At 43.6% G+C, this 12,394-nt stretch overlaps 1 protein-coding gene across 4 annotated transcripts in view; it reads left to right on the forward strand.

Annotated features, from left to right (window-relative positions):
* ttc33 (tetratricopeptide repeat domain 33) overlaps positions 1-10,894 on the forward strand; it is a 123,879-nt gene extending 112,985 nt beyond the window's left edge. For 3 of the 4 annotated variants that reach the window (XM_031895287.1, XM_012955907.3, XM_012955908.3), the window contains one exon: positions 9,519-10,894. In XM_031895287.1, coding sequence (XP_031751147.1) covers positions 9,519-9,863 — 345 coding nt within the window. In that variant the 3' untranslated portion in view covers positions 9,864-10,894. 4 annotated transcript variants of the gene reach the window in all.
* The last annotated feature ends 1,500 nt before the right edge of the window (positions 10,895-12,394 follow it).

Consider the following 12,394-nt stretch of genomic DNA (forward strand, 5'->3'; position numbering starts at 1 on the left):
CCCGCTCTACTGATTCCGAAACAGAGAAGAATGTCTTCCAGGAGCCAACAAATACAGAATGCGACCACAAGAATGAATTGGAGACCAAATACAATACAAACGCAGAACCAAAAAACTTAGAGTTTGTCATTTGTACATGGTTAGTGGCTAAAATATAATGCATTCCCAGGCCCAATTGTGATGGGAAATAGAATGTAATTCCCTCTCTCTAATTGCAAGACAAAGAATCATTTATATATTTTGTACCAAAGGAGCAAAAAAAACAAAGATGCAAAATCCCAGCAGATTCTGGAATACGGGCACCTTTTAATTGTTTCCCAAAATACCTCATTATGGTTTCCTAAAAGAAGTGCCGCAATCTTGACTGCGATTAAAAACAGACATAAAGTATAATATAATGGAGTCTTTTATTTGTACCCATTTCAGTTGGACAGGAGGTCACAGCCGCAGGTATGTTGCACAGCAGGGTTAGGGTCAGTTTGCCCTTTATTCTATGCATTCTCATATGGAGTGCAGGTAAGTCATGTTGCCAGCTAGGCCTTTCCCATACAGGTTCCTGACTAATACTGGCCTTCGGGTTGGGGACAGGATGTGATGTCATGTGGGGGTGGGGTTATGACATAAGGGGTGTGGAAGTGGGCAGGGAAAAGGTGAATGGAGCCTGTAAATAGGCGGACTGGGTGGGGTTATAGGGAGACCAGAGGTGGGCCCATAGTTATAAATGGTGATCAGCAGCGGAGAGTCTGGGAATGGAGGGACTTATAAACTGGCAAGTAGATTGCCTGTAAATTTGTACTACTGGTGCCTCCCCTAGCTGGTTAATTACTGGCCAGGAGGCAACCCTACTTACCAATAACAATGTTTATATCTCCTTTCATAGGGCCACAGCAGCCCCATATTGGTTCCACCACTAGCTTAAAAACAACAGCATATTTATTAAACAGAGTAGCAGGGAACTCTCTTTGTATAGGGTATAGAAGTTTTCCCCTCACAAATCCTGTACTAGTGAACAGAGAGGTGGGCAGGGGTATGTTTGTATAAGCACCCCAGGGGCCTGTGCCTAGGGTGGCCCTTTGTGCTAATATAATAAAAAAAAATATTTTGTAAAAACTAAAATCCTCCCCAGCTGCCACCAGATCAAACCTATTGATTTGGGGAGGGTGAGGGGGTTCAGGGTGTCGTAGGCAGGGAAGTGACCTCTCCTCCTTACCTGTTACCTAGGGTGCCCGGATCTAAATACAGCCCTGGAGCTGGGACGCTCTTTAACTATGATCCGTCTGCCGTGATCGTATTGCTGTCTGCAGCAACTGTCAGTTTGGCCTTGACCGGTGTTGGTACACTTGACATTGAACTCCCACCGTGGCAGAAATTCTGTGCCATGGCAGGACTGAGGTGCTGGTTAACCCCCTTCTCTATTTATTCCCCCCGTGTTTAGATTTAATAACCACCCCCATGTTGCTGGCTTCCAGTTATTGGCCAGCAGTGGGCACTCTCAGCTCTATATTGTGGCTGCTGTAGCGCTGAATAAAGCAGGGGTTTTGCCCCAGGAGGTGTCAGAATAGGTTTAAGTTAAAGCACTGATAATAGAGACAGATTTGCAGTTTGAAAAGCCTTTTGTGCGCTCCCTAATGTTTGGCAGAGTGATCTTTTCTGCAGATGGTTTCAGTTACCTGGTTTTGCTAAAAATAGCCAAAAATAATAGATTTTGTGCAGTACATTGAGTATTCATTGTACTCGCTGGATATTCAATGGCTTTGTACTCAAATACAGCAGCAGTGACCAACGGCACTTTTATTTAAAGGGATACTGTCATGATTTTTATGGGGTACTTTTTATTTCTAAATTACACAGTTTACATAGCAAATAATTCACTCTGCCATTTAAAATGTTATTTTTGGACCAACAAATGTATTTCTAGCTGTAATATTGGTGTGTAGGCGCCATCTCAGTGCATTGTGCCTGAGTCTGAGCTTTCAGCCAGCGTTACACATTAGAACTGCTTTCAGCTAACCTATTGTTTCTCCTACTCCCATGTAACTGGAGGAGTCCCAAGCCGGACTTGGATTTCTTACTATTGAGTGCTATGCTGATACCTACTGGGAGCTGCTATCTTGCTCCCTTCCCATTGTTCTGCTGATCGGCTGCTGGGGGGGGGGGGGGGGGGGGAATATCACTCCAACTTGCAGCGCAGCAGTAAAGTGTGACTGAAGTTCATCAGAGCACAGGTCACATGGCTGTGGCACATTGGGAAAATAATATGGCTAGCCCCATGGGAAATTTCAACATTAAATCTAAAAAATATAAAATCTAAAACAGATTACAATGCAGGATTCTGCTGGAGAAGCTCTATTAACTGATGGGTTTTGAAAGTAACATCTCTCATCCAAACCCGAAAATGTATCATATTTTGTTCATTTTGGCAGCAGACATTTTATATTTTTTTACTTTATGTTTTAAAAAAATATTCTCATATGTGTGTAGCAAAAAATGAGCCATGTACAGGTATAAAGGGAGGGAGACAGCGGGTATCACTATGGCTTCCCTGTATCTGTGCGCCCCCCTGTACTGGGTGCAACCATTGGCGCCGGCATATGTGAGTAGTGAATAAGCCCTAACCTTGTGCTTACATCCTCTTCTATGTGAGTAAAATATAACTTTTTTTAAAAATATTTTTTCCTCAAAGCCACTTTGCTAACATTACAGACTATTTTCAGTTAGAAATGTTCATGTTTAACGACAGAGTCACTTTAATTTTTTAGTTCCCTGCAATGTAATCTCCATTTTATGAGCTGGAGCCCTAAACTGCCTCTCCTTCTCAGGGTGTGGACTTAATAGGGATTCATAAAGAGTCGTAATTATGTTTTATATCCTGGCTCACTGGCTGTGTTTGTGTACAAGAGTACCGTGCCCAGCATCGGCACCCAGGAAAGCTGCCACCTAAATACACTGAAATGCTACCCCCAGTACGTTCCCAAAAGGTTTACATTGACAGATTAGATATGAGTATATTATTTTTGGATTCTTAAGTACTGGGCCTCTGGGGGGGAGACACGTGGAGTTGTTGGGTTACTTGCACACATAGAAGGGGAGCCAAACATTGTACAGTGACCCCAGTTCCGATGCTGTAAAATTCAGAAATGTTATATTATTATTATTATTATTATTATTAACATTTATTTATAAAGCGCCAACATATCCCGCAGCGCTGTACAATAAGTGGGTTACATACACTGGACATACAGAGTAACATATAAAGCAATCAGTAACCGATACAAGAGGTGAAGAGAGCCCTGCCCAAAAGAGCTTACAAGGGCTCATTACTTTCACGAGTGTAGTGAGCAACATGCAATTGCCATTTTATTCTCCCACAATGCAGTTCCAGAGTTATTGAGGTCACAAGGGATAATGCACTTGATGCAGTTGTGCTGTACCTGGCACAGTTGCATTTAATTCCCCAAGATTATCACAACTGCGTGCTCATTTTGTTGCATATCATACGCAATTGCACGTAAGTCCGTTTGGCGTGCGAGTGACTTCTTCACCCAATTCTTTAGGTGCAAGTGTGCTATGCCGATAGACGCTGGGCACAAAGGGAACCCTAGAGCTACTGACTGGTCAGGTGGTGGCGGTAGCGCCAAGGTCCCCTTGTGTTAAAAGGAGCAGCAGGGCCTGATTTGGAACAAAAGGCAGGAAGGACTGAGCGGAGCTGAGAACTATATAGAAGTGCAAGGAGCACAATTTGAAGTACCTTTATGGACCTTTATTGAAAGTGGTTTTATGTGCAACTGACTCTGGGAAAATTGCAGAGATTGCAGCTGCACTTGTGGACATGAATGGGCCCTTATCTCTGTTCTGTATAAACACCACTATAAAGAAGAAAAGCTTTACGCCCGCCGCAAGTTGGTCCATTTCCAAACTAACTGTATGATCATCTGTGCATGTGGTGCCCCTCTTGATCTCGGCCCTCTCTAAATCTGATTGGTCAAAACAAAACCTGGGCTAACGGATAAGCTGCTTCAGGCCAAAGACTACTCTCCCTGCCCTTGTGCTGAAAGTTCTGACCTATAGGTCCATTGGATCCTCTGTGGACCAGTTCATTTTGTCTCTCCATATGTGGGGCCATATTTACAATTATCCAGCTGGTCACTTTGGATATGGAAAGCTGGATGGGGCCAGCGTAGCCCAGAACGGATATAGACTGCTACTGAGCTGTACTGTCACTGTGAGCTTCATGATTTAATGGCCTAATAGACTCACAATGATTTTCTGCCAGCAGTTCAATGGTTCCTATCTAATGACGCGTCCCGGCTCTTTCTAGAGCTCGCATTTTACTGGTCACAGTCATTTGATTTCCTTTCTGAAGATATGTACGCACGCAGCCTCGTCACTTCTAATGGAAAGTCATTTGTTTAGATAACCTTTCAGCGTCGGGATTCACGTTTTCCATCCATTTATTGACCGGCTTCGCTTGATCTGCAAGGCAGGTGAAATGGCTGTGCATACAATGTGCATCCTGGCTGCTGCTCCGTCTTTTATTCCTATTGATTCTGTTTTGTGGATCACAATGAAGAGGTGGCAAGGTGGCCATTGGCTAACCCTTGGCCTGTGTATTGCCCCTTAACTGTGGAGCTTCAATATCTGACTACAAAATTATTACTTGCCCAAATTAAATCTCAACGTTAGCTAATAATCCCCCTCTGTGTGTGTGTGTTTGCTGGGGTCCCTGGCCAATGTGGGGGGTGATTCAGTTGTTCTTTGTGATGATCCAGTTGAAGTATAATAGAGACTTCTTGCAATTTTCTTTATTTAAATGTCCATAAAATACTCCATAAAAGTATTTAGGGGTATATTTATTATTATTAGGGACAAACATCACTGGTGATGTTGCCCGTAGTAACCAATCAGATCTATGATTTTTTTTTTCTAACTTGTAGGTGACAAGATCACCAGTGATTTTTGTCTCCAATGTTAATAAATACTCACCTTAGACATTGTATAAGTGATGCCCAACCTGAAATGCTAAAGATGCTGAGGAATTATTCACTGTGAGTAATGGAGGGAAGCAGGTTGAACATTCTTGATGTCATTTCTTTGAGGCACTACATATGTACATATGATGATCTAGTTGTGGAGCTGGACATGTGACATTAATGTATTAACAGGTAGATGTAATGATTAATCAGAGAAGGCTGGTAGGACTGTTGATTTGCAGTAGGACAGCTGGTAAGACCCAAGTTAGCTTTACTGTGTTAGACTCTACCATCCTTGGTTTTGGCTACTGGAGATAATATGGCCTCATTGTCCTTTCTAGTAAATGCATCATTCCTATATGAGGTATCAGTAAGTTACCAGCTCATCAGATAGGCAAGTTAATGGCTGTGGGCTGCACAGAAGAATTTATTTCTAGACATTCCCTAAAGTCACCTTGGCCACAGTCCCTCAGAACATTGAGCCCAATGATAAAGATAAGAAACTCTATGCCTATGATCTCATTGTGAGATACAGTCTGTACGCAACTCTATACATAGCGACGTGTAGAACGTATTGTTTTTGGTTACTTTTTGTCTCTGATATTACTCATTCCATATTTATATCAACATTTACAGGCAGAGACACCTCCAGTTACATTGATTTCCCTTGCCGCAGATGGTCATCAGATGTAAATAGCAACTTGTGGTTTCCCTTGGAGCCAACTGCAGCAAACTGCATATATCCTGCATGTACCCTGCATATACCCTGCATATATCCTGCATGTACCCTGCATATACCCTGCATATACCCTGCATATACCCTGCATATACCCTGCATATATCCTGCATATACCCTGCATATATCCTGCATATATCCTGCATATATCCTGCATATACCCTGCATATACCCTGCATATATCCTGCATATATCCTGCATGTACCCTGCATATACCCTGCATATACCCTGCATATACCCTGCATATATCCTGCATATATCCTGCATGTACCCTGCATATACCCTGCATATATCCTGCATGTACCCTGCATATACCCTGCATATACCCTGCATATATCCTGCATATATCCTGCATATACCCTGCATATACCCTGCATATACCCTGCATATACCCTGCATATATCCTGCATATATCCTGCATATATCCTGCATGTACCCTGCATATACCCTGCATATATCCTGCATATATCCTGCATATATCCTGCATATATCCTGCATATATCCTGCATATACCCTGCACAGCATTGCTATAAGGACTCAGGGCACTGGGACTCCGGATATGCTAAAGTCTTGGAATAAAATCTGAATTTCATTCCATCACTACAAATACACTAATATTCCAGTTTATATATAGCGCAGCAACATTTCCCTCAAGCCAAAATATCTTGTTTGATTGGCTGTTTGGCAGGAAATGTCCTAAAATGTTGCTGTTTCTCATATTTATTTCCCCATTTAGATATTGATTCTTTAATGGCCAATTACTTGAAGGAATGATTGGAGCCTAGGTGATCTCTGGGCTAATACCTTTGATCGATTGCCATAGCAGCCATTAGGATATATATATATATATATATATATATATATATAAATATATATAGCGCTCTGCCCTAACAAGTAGATCAACCAGTTGTGCTGGTGGGTGCTCGCTATGGTGGGTGCTATAAAGGGAGACATTATAAAGAGAGAGAGCTTCTGCTTACATATAGTGGGTACATCTTGCCTCTCCACTTTGCCTATCTATAATGTGGATTAGAATATAGGGAAGATTTAGGCAACAACCTCAGCTCACAGCTGGAACAGTAGGAATAGCAGGGCTTATTTACTAATATAGGTGCTAAATTGTTCAGGTGCATTCCCCAGCAGCAAGATCTTTGCTTCTATTTTTCAACTGGTAGTAAAAATATTTCCAGTTGGTTGCTGTTGGCAACTTCACTATGTTTATAAATCAGCCCATGTTTTCATGCCCCCTGCTCAGCACGGCTCTCACTTGAGAGCGTGATTGTTAGTTAAACTAGCTCAGCGATTGCAGGATGTGTCCCACTTGCACCTTATGAAATGTAAATGGTGAGATGACTGAACAAATTTAATTGGACCTGATGTAGATCTCAGAATAGCCATTTGCACATAAATACAGTAGTGTGTGTGAGGCCTACTCATTGGGGGAATCCAATTAGATTTATTTCTTGCACCTAACAAGTGTAAAGGCGGCCATACATGGGCAGATTTAAGCTGGCGATTTGGGCCCTTTAGACCAATCTGGCAGCATATCTGCCTGTGTTTTGGGCCCTCCAACAGGCCGACCCAACCAATATCTTGCTGAAAATCGACCAGATGATGATCGGCCAGGTTTGATTTTCCAGTCGGATCAAGAACTGCATTAGCTTATTGATGTGGTGCTCGCTCCAATGGCCTGTATCCCCATCATTGTGATCTGGTTACTTGGCCCTAGGGCCAAATGATTGGATCAGCCTGATATTACCTACCTTATGTGGGCATAATGTATGGGCAGCTTTACTCAGTATAGTAGGTTTGGGGGAATGTAATAACATGGAAAATGTCTGCTGGTTAGCTGTTCAGTAAAAAATATGCTGGTTAGCTGTGTCAGGCTAAACGTTGCTCGAGATTAATAGACCCGGAGCAAACATTTCTCTTTTTATTTCATTCCCCTATATACTTAGTGACCTGAGGTGCAGTTGCGGGGCTGCTAAACTGGTCACAGGCAGTTGCAGCTGCAGAAGGTACTTCTGTGTAGTTGTGCTCAGCACCTCTTGGTCCGGCCTTCCTCCTCCAATAAATTTAGCGCAGTTGCTTATATTAGTTCAGGGGAACCATGGAGCTACTGCCACCTCCAAACCAGGTGGCAGCTCCGGGGTTCCCACAAGGGCCTGCGTCAATCACCACAGCACAGTTGCAGCGAAAGAATAGGGGTGCACACGTCTTGGAAAAGTCTGGCCATACATGAGCCAATTCTAGCTGCCAATATTTTCCTTCAGACTGATTCGGTAGCTTATCTGCCCGTGTATGGGCACTTACAACGGGCCTGCCCAACCAACATCTGGCCTGATATCGATCGGGCAGGTTTAAAAATTTAGTCGGATTGGTGACGATGCGGTCCCCGAACCGAGACGCCTATACCCGTCGTTAGAATTTGATCGTTTGGCTCCAGGGCCAAAAAACCGAGTTAGCCTGAATTAACCCGATATCGCCCACCTGTAGGTGGGGATATCAGAAGTAGATCCGCTTGCTTGGCGACCTTGGATCTTAGGGTGTATGGCCATCTTTATAGAAGTTGAATCCATTTCACACAAGTGCAATTTTTATGCATTGGCAGCATTCGTGTCAGACCGACTTCTCCCTGGCAACTGCAATTATGCTGGCATCCTGGGGGGACAAAATGCTGCATTGTGGGTAAAAAAAAACATTGCTATTGTGCTTGAAATGGTACTTTGTACACTGGCTTGTGTCTTGTATCTGTTGTGAAACCACCATAAAGGATCCTTCCCAGAGCCAGGGAGGAACAAACACTTTCAGAAATTAGAGCAATATTTCTCTCCTGCGAGGAAATTCCGTTTTTGTTTAATTTGTACATCTTTCTTTTCATTTAAAACATTGGCACAGTCAGTCAGCCGTATTGGGTCATGTTTCCAAAACAGGAAACGAGAAGAAAGAATGTAGGCAACAAGAATGCGGCTAGGTTTCATGTCAGCCCCCCCAACCACATTGCTTCTTACGTGACAGTTCTTATTGTTGAGCCCACTCATCTTGTTCTCTCGGTGAGCGCAGAGCGTGCGCTTATGGCGTAAGTACCAGATAGGGTTTCCTCTTAACCACAAGCTCGTGGCCACTGAAGGCTTTCAGGTTAGACATCAGTAAGATGGACCACGTCAGGCAAGTTGTTTATTGTAGTGTAGGGTTTTATAAACTGTAGGTTTCATTTAAAGGAGAAGGAAAGGTAAAAACTAAGTAAGTTTTATCAGAAAGTTCTATGTAAATACAGCCATAAGCACTCACAGAAACGTTGCACTGAGTCCTCTGTCAAAAGATTTGTTGTCTCTGTTTTCCTGTGCCAGAGACACTCAGCTCTTTCCTCTCTCCTGCTCCCCCCTCCCTCAAGAATGCTAAGAACTCACTCCCCCCCTTAGTAATGTGGATCTGAGCCAATCAGCAGGAAGCTGACTCATAGTCTTACTAACTAAGCATGTACACTGGTGTGGGTCTTGGTGCAGGAGTGAGGCATTATGGGAACTTTCTTTACACAGCTCAGAATTTTTTCTTCCTGTTTGGCTTCTGATCATCTAAACGGGAGAAATATGGGGAGACTTAAGGGCACTATTGAGAGAACTGTCTGCAGCTTGAGATTAACTCTTTATTGGCCTTTCCATCTCCTTTAATGTCCCCCCCCCCAGGTTCTGCATGTGATGGACTCACCCAGAGGTGCTGCCTTGGCTCGGGAGCAACTACGTGCCGCTTGGAGATGTTTTCTGTTGCTATGGTCTTAGCATTTTTCCCTCTGTTTGTTTAATTCCCTGTAGGCCATCCGAAGCTTTCAGATTGGACTTCACATCTGTCCTGCCAACACCGAGCTATGGGAACAGGATCTGAACTGGGCCCGCCAGCTGCTGCAACAGAAACCAGACACAGAATCGGCAGAGGCGGCAGAGAGAAAGAGGGGGGACATCACCCGGGAACTGATCCCTGATTATGACTTTGAGAGCGACGAGGTGGTGGCCGCCTGTGATGCCATATCGCAGAGACACAAAATGGCAGCGGCTAATAAAGCCATTGTTGTGTCTGCGTCAGGATCAGGGGACCCTGCGGTTAGAAAGGAAGAGAACATGGAAACCAATGATTCCAAAGAATTTATAAAGGCCCGATAATCTCAGGGACACATAAACCCTTCTGTGTGTGTGTAGGGTTGCCACCTTTACTGGGAAAACATGCCGGCCTTCCTATATTTTTATCTTTCTTCCCTATTAAAAACACTGGCAGGCTGGTACTGTACTGGCCCAGGGGCAACCCTATGTGTGTGTGTTGTGGGATTTTGCTTTGAGAGATATAACTGCAATGGAAGTGCTTCTGTATCATGGGTTTCCTGGTTGCAAGGAACCCTAAATAGGCCCCTATGGCTGACATTTGTTCTGTGGTAAATCTGCACAATCGCAGAAGGCAAATCTTACAAAAATGCTTTTCCCTTGGAAGTAACTCATAGCAACCAATGAGCGATTGGCTGCCTTCAGCCAGCTGCAGGTAGAACAATAAATGCAACAATTTGGTTGCCATGGGTTACTGCCCATGGGCAAGTTTGCACAGTGTTGATGAATGACCCCCATTGTGTTTTACTTGTGGAAATCCAAAGGTAAGTTAAGGGGAAGGCATTTTTGGGAGATTTGTTGCCCGCTGTAGTGCAAATTTACCACGGATGACAATTTTTCTGCCCTGCACCTCCAAACAGCCTCTTTGGGGTCAAAAGGATCTCCTGTAGCTGTTCCAGTAGAAATTAGACTATGAAGTATCAGGGGCAACGTTTGTCCTGATTTAGTATCCCATAGCAACCAGAGATTTCCTTTCAGTATTTGCAATGCAGTAGCCAACTAAATAACTAGTTGCTATGGGTATCATTAGGGTTTATTTTGGTCAAAGACTGCTTTGTACAGTGTGAGGGCCAACTCATCTCACTCAGCTTAGGGGCGGCACTTTGTGATCCCTAAAGTTGCTGTTTGGGGGAACCCAGGGGCTGTACAGAACAACTCCGAGCAGACTGCTAGATCTGTATCTGTGACGGCACACAGTATATGAGAGTATTCACTGAAATGCTTTGAATGCAAAATGCATAAAGATAGTAATGAAACTGTGTAATGCAGCTTAGAAAATGCCATTTTATAAACATTAAAAAAAAAATTTAAATGTGGGAGTCTTCACTCTTCATAATTATAGCCGGGCAGCTACGCCTTGTGAGACTTGCTATATGACTATAGTGCGAGCCCTCGGCATCTATATGTTCCACTCACCTCTCTTATTACGGACAGAGGGATGGCAATGGCTCCATATCCTGCCCCTTTGCAGTTGGCCTGTGTTAAAAACCTGCAACAAATATTTCCCAGGCACCAGCTGGTTACTATCCTGCAAGAAGGAAGGGGGGGGGGGTCACACCTCCAAAACAGCCAATCAGGAAGACACAAATATTAAAGGGATACTGTCATGAGTTTTATGGAGTACTTGATTTCTAAATGACACTGTTTACATAGCAAATAATTCATTCTGCCATTTAAAATTGTATTCTTGAACCAACGAATGTATTTTTAGCTGTAATATTGGTGTGTAGGCGCCATCTCAGTGCATTGTGCCTGAGTCTGAGCTTTCAGCCGGCGCTACACATTAGAACTGCTTTCAGCTAACCTATTGTTTCTCCTACTCCCATGTAACTGGAGGAGTCCCAAGTAGGACTTGGATTTCTTACTATTGAGTGCTATTCTGATACCTACTGGGAGCTGCTATCTTGCTCCCTTCCCATTGTTCTGCTGATCGGCTGCTGGGGGGGGGGGGGATATCACTCCAACTTGCAGCGCAGCAGTAAAGTGTGACTGATATCTATCAGAGCACAGGTCACATGGCTTTTTCACCCTTGGAAATGAAGAATATGGGTCGATTCCATGCATCGGGACAAGAGCCTAAACCATTGTATGTCCTTATCTGCTGATGTACTGGCATGTCCAGTTGACAAAAGACACCCCAATTGCCATTCTGGGGTACAGGATTGTCACATGTCCTTTACAGACTGAGGTCAAATTCTTCTACATAAGCAACTGTATCTGTAAATCCAATTTCCAAAGGTGTTTTCACCCCAGTGAAATAAAAGAAAAAAACATTACGGTCAGCTGGCAGTTATCCATGCACAGTTTATATGGAACATTTATACATATGGCCAGAGTGTATAAGTGCCCTAGTACATTGTGAGCGCAGGTTACATTAGGAACGTCACAGCCGCGCAGGGAGTATTAATTGGTAATTGCTGTTTTATCCAATGCAGATATGAACCTCTCTAAATCTGGAGGAACATTAATGAAAGCTGACGTCAGGGTCGGTGTCAGAGCAGACAGTGCAGACAGGACCTTTCCGAGTGGGTTCTGTATCATTAGCAGCGTCGGAGCAAACAGAGCTTTATCAGGCACAAGGTAAACACCAGTCTGCACACATTCATGGCTCATCAGCTCAGCATTTCCACTCTAGGGCTTTCAGCTTTGCATAATATATATATATTTGTATATAGGGAAAAGCTGCAGGCTGAGTGCTTTTATACAATGGAACAACTGAAGGTTTTCAGGGGATGCTGGGAGCTGTAGTTAAAAACTGCATTTTGGGAATCCCTAAGTTATATAACACCCCCCGCTGGCATTATATGAAAGCCTAT

Source organism: Xenopus tropicalis, chromosome 1 (assembly GCF_000004195.4).
Source record: "Xenopus tropicalis strain Nigerian chromosome 1, UCB_Xtro_10.0, whole genome shotgun sequence".
Taxonomy (NCBI): Eukaryota; Metazoa; Chordata; class Amphibia; order Anura; family Pipidae; genus Xenopus; species Xenopus tropicalis.